Source organism: Oryzias latipes, chromosome 14, assembly GCF_002234675.1.
Source record: "Oryzias latipes chromosome 14, ASM223467v1".
NCBI lineage: Eukaryota > Metazoa > Chordata > Actinopteri > Beloniformes > Adrianichthyidae > Oryzias > Oryzias latipes.
Genome location: NC_019872.2, coordinates 21,711,538 through 21,723,939, shown reverse-complemented (window position 1 = coordinate 21,723,939; position 12,402 = coordinate 21,711,538). Strand labels below are relative to the sequence as shown.

At 37.5% G+C, this 12,402-nt stretch overlaps 2 protein-coding genes across 5 annotated transcripts; both read left to right on the top strand.

The window, feature by feature from the left end:
* Positions 1–292: 292 nt before the first annotated feature.
* Positions 293–7,407, top strand: LOC101173245 (Na(+)/H(+) exchange regulatory cofactor NHE-RF4). Of its 4 annotated transcripts, none has more exons than XM_011483783.3 (9): positions 293–375; positions 2,482–2,546; positions 2,638–2,852; positions 2,933–3,137; positions 3,230–3,366; positions 3,462–3,666; positions 3,751–3,947; positions 4,075–4,155; positions 6,683–7,407. In XM_011483783.3, the coding sequence occupies exons 2-9, from the start codon at positions 2,525–2,527 to the stop codon at positions 6,710–6,712; spliced, it is 1,092 nt and encodes a 363-aa protein (XP_011482085.1). In that variant the 5' UTR covers positions 293–375; positions 2,482–2,524; the 3' UTR covers positions 6,713–7,407. The 4 variants fall into 4 exon arrangements, with proteins under 4 accessions (XP_011482085.1, XP_011482087.1, XP_011482086.1 ...); XM_011483785.3 differs by having other exon boundaries at positions 294–375; positions 6,686–7,407; XM_011483784.3 differs by having other exon boundaries at positions 326–375; positions 2,485–2,546.
* Positions 7,408–8,275: 868 nt separating this feature from the next.
* On the top strand, positions 8,276–12,316 carry atp5mg (ATP synthase membrane subunit g). Its single transcript, XM_004076629.3, has 3 exons — positions 8,276–8,447; positions 10,148–10,308; positions 12,124–12,316. Exons 1-3 carry the CDS (start codon positions 8,396–8,398, stop codon positions 12,220–12,222), a joined length of 312 nt encoding a protein of 103 aa, XP_004076677.1. The 5' UTR covers positions 8,276–8,395; the 3' UTR covers positions 12,223–12,316.
* Positions 12,317–12,402: the final 86 nt, after the last annotated feature.

Sequence of the window (12,402 nt, the reverse complement as noted above, 5' to 3'; positions counted from 1 at the left end):
AGGTTTAAAATGACACTAAAGCAACGATTTCTATTTCAAGTCAGTGGAGCAATTGTACCTGTTAAAGACATGGATTGTAACTTGCAGAAAACCTGATGACAGAATAAAATGTTTAAGGTGTGAAACAGCATCTCTTATTTTTTCAGTAAATACTTTTCCTGACTTGAATTGGTGTGTTGTTTGCTAAACTTGATGCGCTGAGATGACAGAGAGAATTGGAGTGTGCAGCAGTTTTGATTAGAGCAGCTATCATACAGGGTTAACTGTTAAACCTCAAGAGGGAGGAGTTAGTGCAGTTCAGTGGTAACACACCTCATCCCCATTTGTGGTTTGCTGGCCCCACTGAATACAAACACAACATGGAATCCAATGGCGGTAAGAAATTTAAGCTTTTTTTCACTATTATGCTTTATTTTGAATGTATTACTGCCTTATCCCTGTCCATGTGGTTGGCACATCAACATCTTCTGAAGTAAAAACTTTCTGTTGCTTGTTTTGGTTGAAAGTGACAGCTGTGCTGCTGTCTATGAACAGATAAAAATTAACCAAATAAGGGCTTCGATTAAAAAACATCTCCAAAAAAAAATGCACAGTAAAATTGACATTGTGGGGATCAGTTTATCTGTCAAGTGTGTGTCAAGGATAAATAGTCAAGTGCACAGAATCAGATCAGCTAATGCCGGGTGTCTTTGTATCTGCAGGGGACTATGACCCACATGTCAATAAAACAAGGGTTCATGGGGGATAACAATGCTGTGCAGGACAACCAAATCAACTTAAAAGTTGGATTTTTGCTGTTTTTACTCCTTGGGTTTGAGTTCATACTTTGCATCAGAGACACATGGACTCAATGTCAATGACATGTTGGACTGAACAGATAAGACGTGTTACAGATTACAGACTGCAGTGCTGCAGCTGAGGACATTTTCATATTTCCAAAAGCTCCTATGGGAGGAAAGGAGGAGCAACAGCATCTAGTTTGGACCCATGGAGCTTCATCTCCAAAGGGAAACATAAAATTCAATTCTAAATTTTCTAAAAGCAATCTGAAAGCAAACTTTAATAGAGGCAGTTTTTATGTTCATGTTTGACGTGAAAGTATTTCCATGTTTTATAGTAACCCTCCTGTTTAAAGGGGACAAAGAGTACAGATAGTGACAAAAAGTCAAACCCTGTTTTATGGCGTCTCAGACGATGGTCAAAGTCAGCAAATCTGTCATCCAGGGCTCAGATAGCCCTGCTGCTGCTGAGGCCTGTCATCACAGTACTGTGTTGACTGAGAGAACCACATCAGGTAAGTTCCAGTCAATGCACCATACAGTGGCTGACATGCAACGATCACGTGTGTGGTGTGTGACGGTTCTGCAGCTTGTCAAGTGTTACTGTATAAAATCACTGTATAAGCAGGCTCCTTAGAAACAAGTCAAAAATGTTTAACCAACTAAATTAAGTAAATCTGCCAAAAGGATAAGAAGATGGTCTTACGACAAATTTTAATTTTGAGCAAAATTTCTAGTTACTAAGACATGTTTTCTCAAACTGAGATTATTTTGCTATTGGAAACCTTTCTTGATAAGACTATTTTTCCAAAAATAAGACAATTTTTCTTGAAACAGTGATCTTTTGACTTTATGTTTTTCCAGTGTGTACAAAGTGTGAATTTTGTGTTGCTAAAATCACCACTATTGTTTGTTGTTTGTCTTTCATGCTTTGCTGGAAACCACCGGTTTGACAGAGTAAGTGAGCTTTTCTTCGTTTGCATCAATGCCTCTTCAGTCAGTGAGCAGCGTTCTTTTTAATTGGCTAAAATGCAAATGTCATCATATAGTATGAAAATCAGAAAACACATGGACTTTTAGCCCATCAGAACAAGTCTTACTTACCCTTGTGCTATCCTAGGCACTTTAACATTGGGAGTGGGGTCATCTAGACCCTACAAGACAGTGCGCTGAACCTTTTTTCTTCAATGATTTGTGATCTTCACTGGTGTCCGTGGATTACATGAAATCCTCTTCACCTTTATCCACCTTTTTCATGGATAACACGTCACTGTAAGGGTGGGGTCATCTGGACCCCATAGGATAGCACAATGGCTAATTGGTCTTGATGGCATTAAGAAAAAGGGTTAGTAAAATTCATTAGCTGAGCTGGCAGATATTTGACTTGTTTCTGGTCAATTTCTACAAAAAACAAGTCATTTCTTGCAGAATTAAGATGCTTTTTTGCAAACTTGACTTGGTTTTGAGAACTTCAGTGATAAGGTTTTAGAAGATGAAGTTGCATTAACATAATCTGTACTGTGATCAATAGATAAATCACACAAATATCTCAATAAATGAAGAGTTTGATTAAAAAAATACAAATATTTAAATGTAAAATGTGTTCCTCAGGGAGAAAAACAAAATTATTTTACACATCCAAGTTGAGCAAACTATTAACTTTGTGGGTTTTTTTTAAGTCACTCTTTGATCTTCTTTTAAGAAGGTTTGTCTTTAATCCAAAAGAAGGAATAGACAATCCAGCGATGACGGCTACAGACAGCACAGGTATGCGGCATGCAAGCCTGTAACACTGTAAAACCAAACATTAGAGAGGTCTGCTGTGTGAGGAAACACTTCTCTACCTGTCCCGCTTCAGAGCAGGAGTCAACACCCAGACCACACCTGTATGTTCTCAGACGGGAGGAGGACGAAGGCTTCGGCTTCGATCTGCCAACAGGGACAGAGAAGGACAACGGACATGTGATTAGAAATGTTACAGCAGGAGGGGCGGCACAGCGCAGCGGCCTTAACGATGGCGACAGAATCCTGGAAGTCAATAACTGCTATGTTGATAGTTTATTGTGTTCTGAAGTAAGAACTTCCCCTCATTTAAAAAGGACAAGCATTTTGATCTATAACAGATCTAATTTATTTTCCTGTCCATCAAACAGGTGGCAAGAAAAATTAGGCAAAGCGGACAACAGTTATGCTTATTAGTGCTGGATGGAGAGGCGTATGAACGTGCTCTGTCTCAGGGTGTGGACCTCCAAGGTCTTGCCAGAACACATAAAGGAAATGATTTAAAACCGCCCAGGCTATGCCACATCACCAAACACCCAGACTCTGGCTTGGGTGTCCACTTTGCCCCCTTAGAAGGTAAAGCATCTCTTGAAGATCCCATTGGGATTTCTGCAAAGCTGAGGTCAGTGCAGAGGGAATCAGCTGCTCCTCCTTTGTCTCCTCCTCAGGAGAAAAAGGTCGTTTCTCCGTGAATGTGGTGGCAGGAGGTGCTGCTGAGAAGGCGGGGGTGCTCAAAGGAGATCATCTGGTGTGGGTTGATGGAGCAGTGGTGTCCCATCTCACACACTCTGCCCTCAGTAAAATGGTGCGTCACTTCTTCCTGGGATGGTGTGTAAACCTTTCGCTAAAGTGTGGAGTGGATTTATTGAGCTCTGTTTAGCATTCATCCTCCTCATTTAGATGAAAAAATGTGGCAATCACATCACCATCATGGTGATAGACAGCGAGAGTGAGATGATCTACAGGCAGAAGAAGATTCCCATTCTTCCTGCCATGGCTGTTCCACATAATCTGCCTTTTCGGGCCAGAAAGCTCCACCTCAGCAGAGGGGATGAGGGCTACGGTTTTGTCCTTCGGCTGGAGAGGACAGTGTCAGGATGCACATGTAAGAGAACTTAAAAAACAGGTCAAACATTTCAAAATTTCATTGTTTGACTTTTAAAAATCCTAAATTTTTTGGGGGGGACAGATCATTTTCTACGTCAGGTGGACAGGGGGAGCCCTGCAGAGGAGGCTGGCATGACCGATGGAGAGATCTTATTGGAGGTCAATGGAGAGTCAGTAGAGTCACTGACACATGCCGAGATCGTGGATAGAGTGAGACTGAGTGGAGACAAGTTGTCCCTCACCACCATCAGCTTCCCTGGGTTGGAGTTTTACACAAAGGTAAGCCTCACTTTTCACACAAGTTCATGTTTTCCAGAAATGATTTATTTTCATCCATTGTGGTCTTGGTTTATTTTAAAGAAGGCTTTTATTTTCACGTCTTGTTCGCTTTGTTCTCTCCCTGCAGCTTGGTCTGTCCCCTGAGCTCTTCTGTGAAGATGATGCTGCCAAGAAAGAGGAGGACAAAAGTGTCTCAGCCGCTGCAGAGGTAACCAAATGACCAATAAAAAAAGAAAAAGACTCACACCATCCAAGAGCTTTTTCTCTGCAATAAAACTCGATGGGCTATGTCCCACATTAAAGATTTAGTTTTATGGACTCCCATCAAGTTCATCAACAAGCACAAGGCGGGAGGGGGGCAGAAGACTTTGGAAGGGCGGCAAATGAGAACAGACGAGTGGAAGGACATAAAACATATATTTCCATCAGTTCTAGTATTGCTATTAATATTTAAAACCGCTTGGCTGAGGTGCCATTACTAATACATAAAGCAGGTTGTATTGATCATTTTATTCAGCTTTGTCAATAATAATACTTATATTGACTAAAAAATGTGGGGGGGGGGGGCTGCCGCCCAGATAGTCCCACCCCTGGTTCCACCTGGTAACACTGAAAGCTGCAGTGTAGAAAGATGACGATGTATTTTATCCCAAAAGAAAAAAGTAAAATGTGATTGAGCCTTTGTCTTCACATTGAAGATATTTTTAGCCAACTGATCTCAAGAATGAAGGACCAGGACTTAAACAACAGCAAAAACACAACACTACCTTAGGAGAATGCAGGTCACAGGACAGGACTAATCCTTTTTCAACATACAACAGTCTTTAACACAAGTATGAGACTATTTTCTTTCCTGCATGTTAAAAGCAGAAGGTGAGAAAACGTATAAGCTGTTGGGAGACTCACATTTTAAAGGGCCTATACAATGCAAAATAAACTTTTAAGTGTATTACAGTGTTCATTCCTCATTATAAACAACCCTAAAGCGGTATTTTGACACATTATGATTTTATTGTTCTTCAGAGTTTTCCTCTGAAAGGCCGGTTCTAGGTTGACTTCATGAAATGGGGATGGCAACCCTCAAGGAGCAAAAGGCATTGCCTCAGAGATTCAGATCATTCTTTAGTGTGCCAAAGGTAATATGGATATGCAGAAAGACTGGAAACTAACTGAACTGGTATCTTTAAATGTTTTTAAGAACAAGCTCAAAGCATCAGAGACTGAAACAATAATGTGCAACTGCTTTTTATGATGTATGTGGTTTTAATTATTGTTTGTTTTTATGTATTTTTGTATTGAAATGTGCTGCCTCTTGGCCAGGACTCCATTGGAAAAGAGGTTTTTAATCTAGATGGAACTTTCCTGGTTAAATAAAGGTTAAATAAAAATTTTAAAAAATGGCATAAGATGCCATAAGCATGATATAAGGCATTTACCTGTAAAATATTAGAACAATAAGCAGGGGGAATCATTCTTTCCCTTTTAAAGGTCAAGGTTTCTACTCCCAAACATCTTTTTTCTGTTAGACTGAGGAATAAGGCGTTTAGAGTGTCTCTCTAATGCATTACTATGTTTAAAGACCCACTCTCATAATCTTTTGATCTATTCTAAAAGCCTTCCCAGCGGTCTTTTGATTATGATTATACCAATTTTTGCTAAAATGAAAACACCTGTGTTGTTTTCTATGACAGTTTCTGTAGAGCAGCAGTAGTTCATTAGAAATTAGTCTCTGAATTGTGGGTGGGACTGTTGCTGAGTGAGTGCCCCCCCCCCCACTTCCTCTCTTTGTTGCTGAGAGCTCTCGGTTTACAGTCTATCCTGTTAGCTTACAGCCACTCTCAACCTAACATTACAGATGCAACAAAAAAGGTGAGTAATACTGGAGATATCCAGATGTACAGTTTAGATCCAGATTCCAGCTCAGACGAGGAAAACAAAGACGCACACGGATCTGTTTGTCTGCAAGCAGCAGGAAGCTTGTGGCTTGGCCAATGTATTTTCTACGTAGCAAATGAGCTCTTTTTCAAGCAGTTTTTCCTCTGCTCTTGATCGACAACGATTTGAATAAAGAAATACTGACAAATTCATTTTTAATATGTGTTCTCAAAATGCCACACTTTGTAGCTAAAACAGAGAGATGTTTGTAATTCGTATTTTGAATTATGGCTTCACTGCTGTACTGCCACATAATTTTCTCTTTGTCACATGCATGCTCCTATTTAGATGTTTATTCTCACAAATCTGTCTTTTTTCTTTAAACTTCATGTATGATCACAAAAAAATGGTCATTTTTTGTTTTAAACCATGTACAGGTACAGAGGTACAGACCCATGTCAAGATTTTGCTGTTTGCTTTTTGATGCATAACCATGAAACAGCATCCTGAGGGGTTATTTCCCACTTTCTAATTTGAAACTCTTTTTCAAGGCAGGGTACACCCTGGACAAGCTGCTAGTGCATTGCAGTGCCACATATCTAAATAAACAATGAAAATAAGACTTTTAAAATTAACCCAAATAAATGACAACCAAAGAGTCAACTTTTGTAGTTATTCTAAAGTATTCAGGTAGATACCAATTGTTTTCCAATTTTTGTCTTCTTTGGCTTTCTAATTTTATTTTTGTCTGAACCAACTTTAAAAAAAAAAAACATTCAAGCTTTGGTCCATTTTCTGTTTTTATGACAACACAGAATCAGTCACCTGTTTTCAGTCACCTCTTTTCATTTGTGTCTCAGCAGGAAGAAGAGGAAGTCTCCGTTTTATGAATTGCAGTCATCAACCAGCAGAGGAAGTTTCAACGTCAACTCACCCAAAACAAAAAAAGCTTTAGAATGGGAATAAGAGAACATCTAGAAAGCCCAAAGTGAAAATAGACCCTGTGGACTGAGACTGAGTTGAGCATGTAGAAAACTGCAACATTTCACATCAACAAAAACAGAAAAAAATGGGAATTCCGCTACAGCAATCTTACGCAGAAAAGGTCGTATATGACTTAGCAATGTCTACATTTAAACATATTGAAACTGGTGAGGAAGCAATCTTCTGAGAGGACTTTTTTAATTTTGGGGAAGTATTAAAAACAACATAAACTGTCAAAATATACAGAAAAGAGTCTTTGCAGGAATGTCCAAATGAAGTCTGAATTATGCTTTCTTTGAGTAATATCAAGATAATATGATCCGTTTGGTAAATGTATGATTTGCTTCTTCTGTTATTTTGCTTTTAAGAATATTTTTGTCTGTATGTTTTTCAAATGTTTAGGTTACCTGTGTACATTAATTTAAAACTTTAAACAGAGTATAAGACAACAGGTGACAGCAAAAAGGAAGAGCTGTTCTAAACAGTAATGCAGGACTTTTGAGCAGATAATAACAGCCAGAAAATGCTTATTTTCATATGACAGAACCTGCTGTTTAAATATTTATCTTTGAATAAATCATATAACCTTTGCGTTTATCATATTTTTCCTGTGACTTTCACTGCAAATTATGTGTGCTACTTGTACAGGAAGAGGCTTATCTAAAACCAAAGTGGTTGCGTTTAAGTGTGTGTGTTTTGACAGAATAAAGTTTTTTTTAATCACTTTGAAACGTTTTAAATAAATTAGATTACACAACAGTATGTTATGTTGTTAATAGTAATAATTTCATAAAAATAGTATGTAAAAAAGCATTTTTTGAGCTTTTCCCATTCAGTTAATTAAATTTTAATTGTACTTTTTCTGTTTGTTATTAATAAAAGTCAAACTTAAGTCTTTAGGTTAGGCGTCTTGGATAGTTCAAATACATTTTTACTGACATGAAATGAACATTTAATTCTTACAATGACTTAGTTCTGCCACAAGCTCTGTGGGTTAAAAAAACAATATGACGGTGTTTTATCACTAAATCTTGGCCCTGGCTAAAATTGATCACTTGATTATAAAGCTCCAGCAACTTGTTGCTTTCTGACGCTTCATGATCTTACCATGATCGCTACTATAATCACCCCTCTAACCCCCCCATCTGTCATCCCTCTCTCTTCTTTCCTCATTTTCTTTTCCGTCCGGCCCGACAAAAATTTTTTTACAAATATAATTAACATGAATAAAGTTTAGCTGAAATTACAAAAGGGGTTTATTTAAATATACATCTGGTGTATCATAAGATTCACAACCCCTGATGTAAAAGTAAAATATTCAACACAAAAGGTTTTCAGCTCTCATCTGTTTGCTTAGCTGTTGGACAGGACAAGTTCGGGGGAAAATGATCATGTCATTGCAAGCCAACTCCACAAGAGGGCAGCAGAGAGAAGCTGTGGAAGTGAATTTGTTGGTATTAAAGGCAAAGAAGAAAATTGTCAGGTTTCTGTTCAGGCAAATGTTCGGGCAGTTGCGGTTCCGGTCCTTGAGGTGACTTTCAGTCGGCTAACAGTAGTGGGGTTAAGTCAGCGTCGACAAACACTTCAACATGGCTCAGGCAGTGCAGAAATTGGTCGCTAAAGTACCTAGTCTCGTCGGCGGTAAGACGTTAAAACATTTTAGATTGTTGTTATCGACTCACGGATTCATTAGGCAGAGTTACGCATTTTAGCGTCTGTTGCCCACTGGCCGGCACACACTCACCTTGACGCTGACACGTTTTGTAAACTACGATTGAATTTTGGGTATTTCTGTTTAATTTGACGGTCTTTGCACAGGCCATTGTTTAATTTCCCATGTCCTTTCAGCTTTGGACTCGAGCTGCACGAAAATTAAAAATGTTAACATTTTATTGTTATGCTAGGTGGCTAATGCTAGGTAGCAGCGCTCCGATGCTTTCTACTACTAGTGCTGCAGCTTCAGTCCCATATACATACGTTTCTCCGCAATAAATACTAAAATAAAATGTTCATGATTTAGGCGTGAAGATTATCGTAAAGCAGTTTTTCTTAACTTTTTGCGATCTATGACAAGTATAGCAGATTAGCATTTCTCTAATTTCTAACAAAGTTTAGGTGTCGGTAAAATAACATTCAAAAACTGTAAAAAAGTATTTGATTGAATACCACTTTTGCCTTTTGTAGACTTTTGAAACGTGATATATATTTTTAGCAGTACATTATGACCTGAAGTTTAAGTTAATTAATCGAATTAATTTTTAATTCAACCTAATAATTGCTGTGAAGCCTTTTTTCATTTAAATTCGGGACATCGTAAACGATGGGGAAAAAACCCCTACAAAACAGTGGTTTAATTTTTTTTAATTTTATTATAAGACTTAATACTTTTGCTTTTACACCACCAAGGGTTTTTTTCCCCATCTGAAACGATTAAAAAAAACAGGTCCTAACTAGTGATCAAATTTAACACATAGAAAAACAGCAAGAAAACTTCAACAATCCTCAAAATTTGTTACCATAAACTGTCATTAAAACTTTGATCTAAAATAAAAGTAGGTTATTGTCTTTTAAGTTGGCACATCAATGATCAAAAAGGAAATGTGTAACAATGTTGAAAAAGCATTAAGCCCTCACTTCCATAGGGAATGGTGATTAACACGACCAAAATAAATTATGTGCCAATTTTACTGTTATTAGTTGCAATTAATGTGATATTTTGATGCTGTTAACTGCAAAATATTTTAACAACAAGCAGGGAAATCATTTCGTACTTTAAAGATCAGAATTTCTGCTCCCAAACTACTTTTTCTGTTAGAGTATCAGAGCTTTCTAAATGGCTCTCTAATGCCATCGCTTTGTTTAAAGGTCCAAACTCTCTACTTCTTTTAAACTATTGTCAAAGCGTTCCCAGTGGTCTTTTTTTATGATTATGCTGTTTTGAGCTCAAACAAACAAACAAAAAACTGTTTTGTAGGACATAGTTTCTGCAGAGCAGCAGTAGTTCATCAGAAATTCAAATGCAAGTTGTGGGCGAGACTGTTGACGCAGAGTAAGCCCACCCCCAATTTTTGTCACCCCCCTTTTTACACGCCCTCCCACTAGCTTACAGCCCCTCACAACCCTTACTTTACAGAGGCAACAAAAATGTCTGTGATTAATTAATTGCAATTTATTCGATATTTTGACACCCCTAAAATGAATGTATACCATCTGTTTATTCTTTGAAGAAACCAAGATGTTAAAACTCTAACCTAGATCTATTCATAACTATGTCTTAAAATTTGTCAATAAAATTTGCGTTGTCCAAGTTTTTCAAGAAAAATGTGTTTTGCTTTCCACAGCCGCTGTCACCTATTCCAAACCTCGTCTTGCAACCTTCTGGTACTACGCCCGTGTGGAGCTTGTGCCCCCCAGCCCTGCTGAGATTCCCAAAGCCATCGAGGGAGCTTCAAATCTGATCAAGGGTTTCCAGACAGGACGCCTTGGTCAAACCACTGTGAAGGTACACGAGCAGCAGACAGACCACTGAATGTGTGTTGTTATGCATCCATACATTAAACTGGAAAAGAGCTGGGCATGTGAAAAAAAAATGTAATAATATTTATTATATTGTCAAGCTCTCGCGTGCTTTGGCTGATCTTGATGTTTTGATGAGGTTTTTTACAAAATAAAACGGGTGCAAAAGATTGAAATATTTAGAATTAAAAATACAAAATATAAACATTTTGACATGATTTCAGATTATTTCAGTTACAAAAAATAATTTAGAAACTTCGTCTTAGTACTACGTTTAATTGCAACTGATCAACAGTAAATTTCCCCAATTAAAGATAACAATAAAGCGTCCTGTTTTAATAAATGAAAGATGATTACAACTACAGTGGAGGAAGGAAGTATTTGAACTCCTGTTGATTTTTTTAGTTTTTGTTTCCTCACTTAATAAAAAAATGATCTTACTGGTAGATTCATTTGAACTGCAAGAGATTAAAAAGAAATTACAATTTTTAGGAATTTGTTTAAACTTATTCGCATTTCATTGAGGGAAATGAATATTTGAACCGTCTTGCCGCAACAATTTAGTATTATGTGGCAAAACCCTTATTAGCAGCACAGAGGTCAGAGGTTTCTTGTAGTTGGTGAACATGTTTCTGCACATAGGAGGATAAATTGTGGTCCACTCTTATTTACTAAATCATTCTGATTTGGTGGCTGTTGCTTAGCAACTCAGAGCGTCAGCTCTCTCCATAGGTTTTCTATAGGATTGAAGTCCAGAGACTGGCTGGACCACTCCATGACGTCGCTCCGCTTCTTCTGTCATGCCTTGGTTGCCTTGCTTGTATATTTTGGGTCAATATAGCAGGAGGACTTTGTGATCTCTGTAAAATGTTAAACCATTGCAGAGTCAAGGATTCCCAATGGTTTTTTTAGTGACTGTGGTTCCAGCTGCTTTCAGATCAACAACTAACTCCTGCTGTGTTGTTTTCATTTCTCTCTGTTCTCGTGATCATGGAAACCCCACCAGGTCAGATCTGGTTTGGAGCCTAAAGGTGGATTGATGGTCATGATGCACCAACAGTTGTGACCTTAACCTCCAGCTTCTTGCTGATGGTTTTGTAGTCCATTCTGGAAATACTTATTTCCTTCAATGAAATGCAAACAAATGTAAACAAATTCTTTAAAGTGGATTTCTGTTTTTTTCTCTCTGATTTTCTATCTCTGTGTTCAAATGAGTCTGGCATTAGGGTGAAAGACTATTTCTTTTTAGGTGGACAAACCCACAAAATCAGGATCAAATAGTTATTTCCTCCACTGTATCTTCTAAGAGCAGCAGATGTTCAGTCATTAAGACCAATATGAACAAAAGGATTTTGTGTTTCAAACCCCAAACATTGTTTTTTTATGGTAATAATTTCACATTTGACTGTTTTTTGTTTTTTTTTTGTCTGACGGTTTTCCTTTTTTTTAATGAATTAATGAACAAATATAAGAAATAATGTGCAATCTATGGGGTTGTTCCATAAGTCTATTCTAAAATAAATGTGTTAACTGAATTCGAGAGCCTCATTGCTGACACGAATTTATTTATTTTGCAAATGATGTTTAAAAAATAGTTTTCTCTCTCTCAAAGATTTGATTTAATATTTTGCATCGAAGCCATTGACAAACATTTGTTTCAATAAGTTGACAATTTGGTCTAACCAAAACAGTGAAAACTATTGAGAGATGTTTTATTTAATGCTGACATTTTTAAATGTGAATGATGTAAATATTTGATGCATATGGGAAAAAAAAGTGACGTTAAATGTTTTCGTTACAGGATGCTTTAAGGAATGGACTGGTGGCCACTGAGGTTCTCATGTGGTTCTACATCGGAGAGTGCATCGGCAAAGGAAGCATAATCGGCTATGATGTCTAGATTTTGGACTTGATGTTTTGTTCTTTGACCATTGTATGCTCAGCTTCCTGTAAGAATCCTGGGAACCAATAAACAGAAATTTATTGTTTTTTGATCTTGTTTTTTTTTTAAATCTTTTTTTATAAACGTTTAGAGATGAATATGATTTATGAGCAGCACACTTTATCTGATATAAAGGGA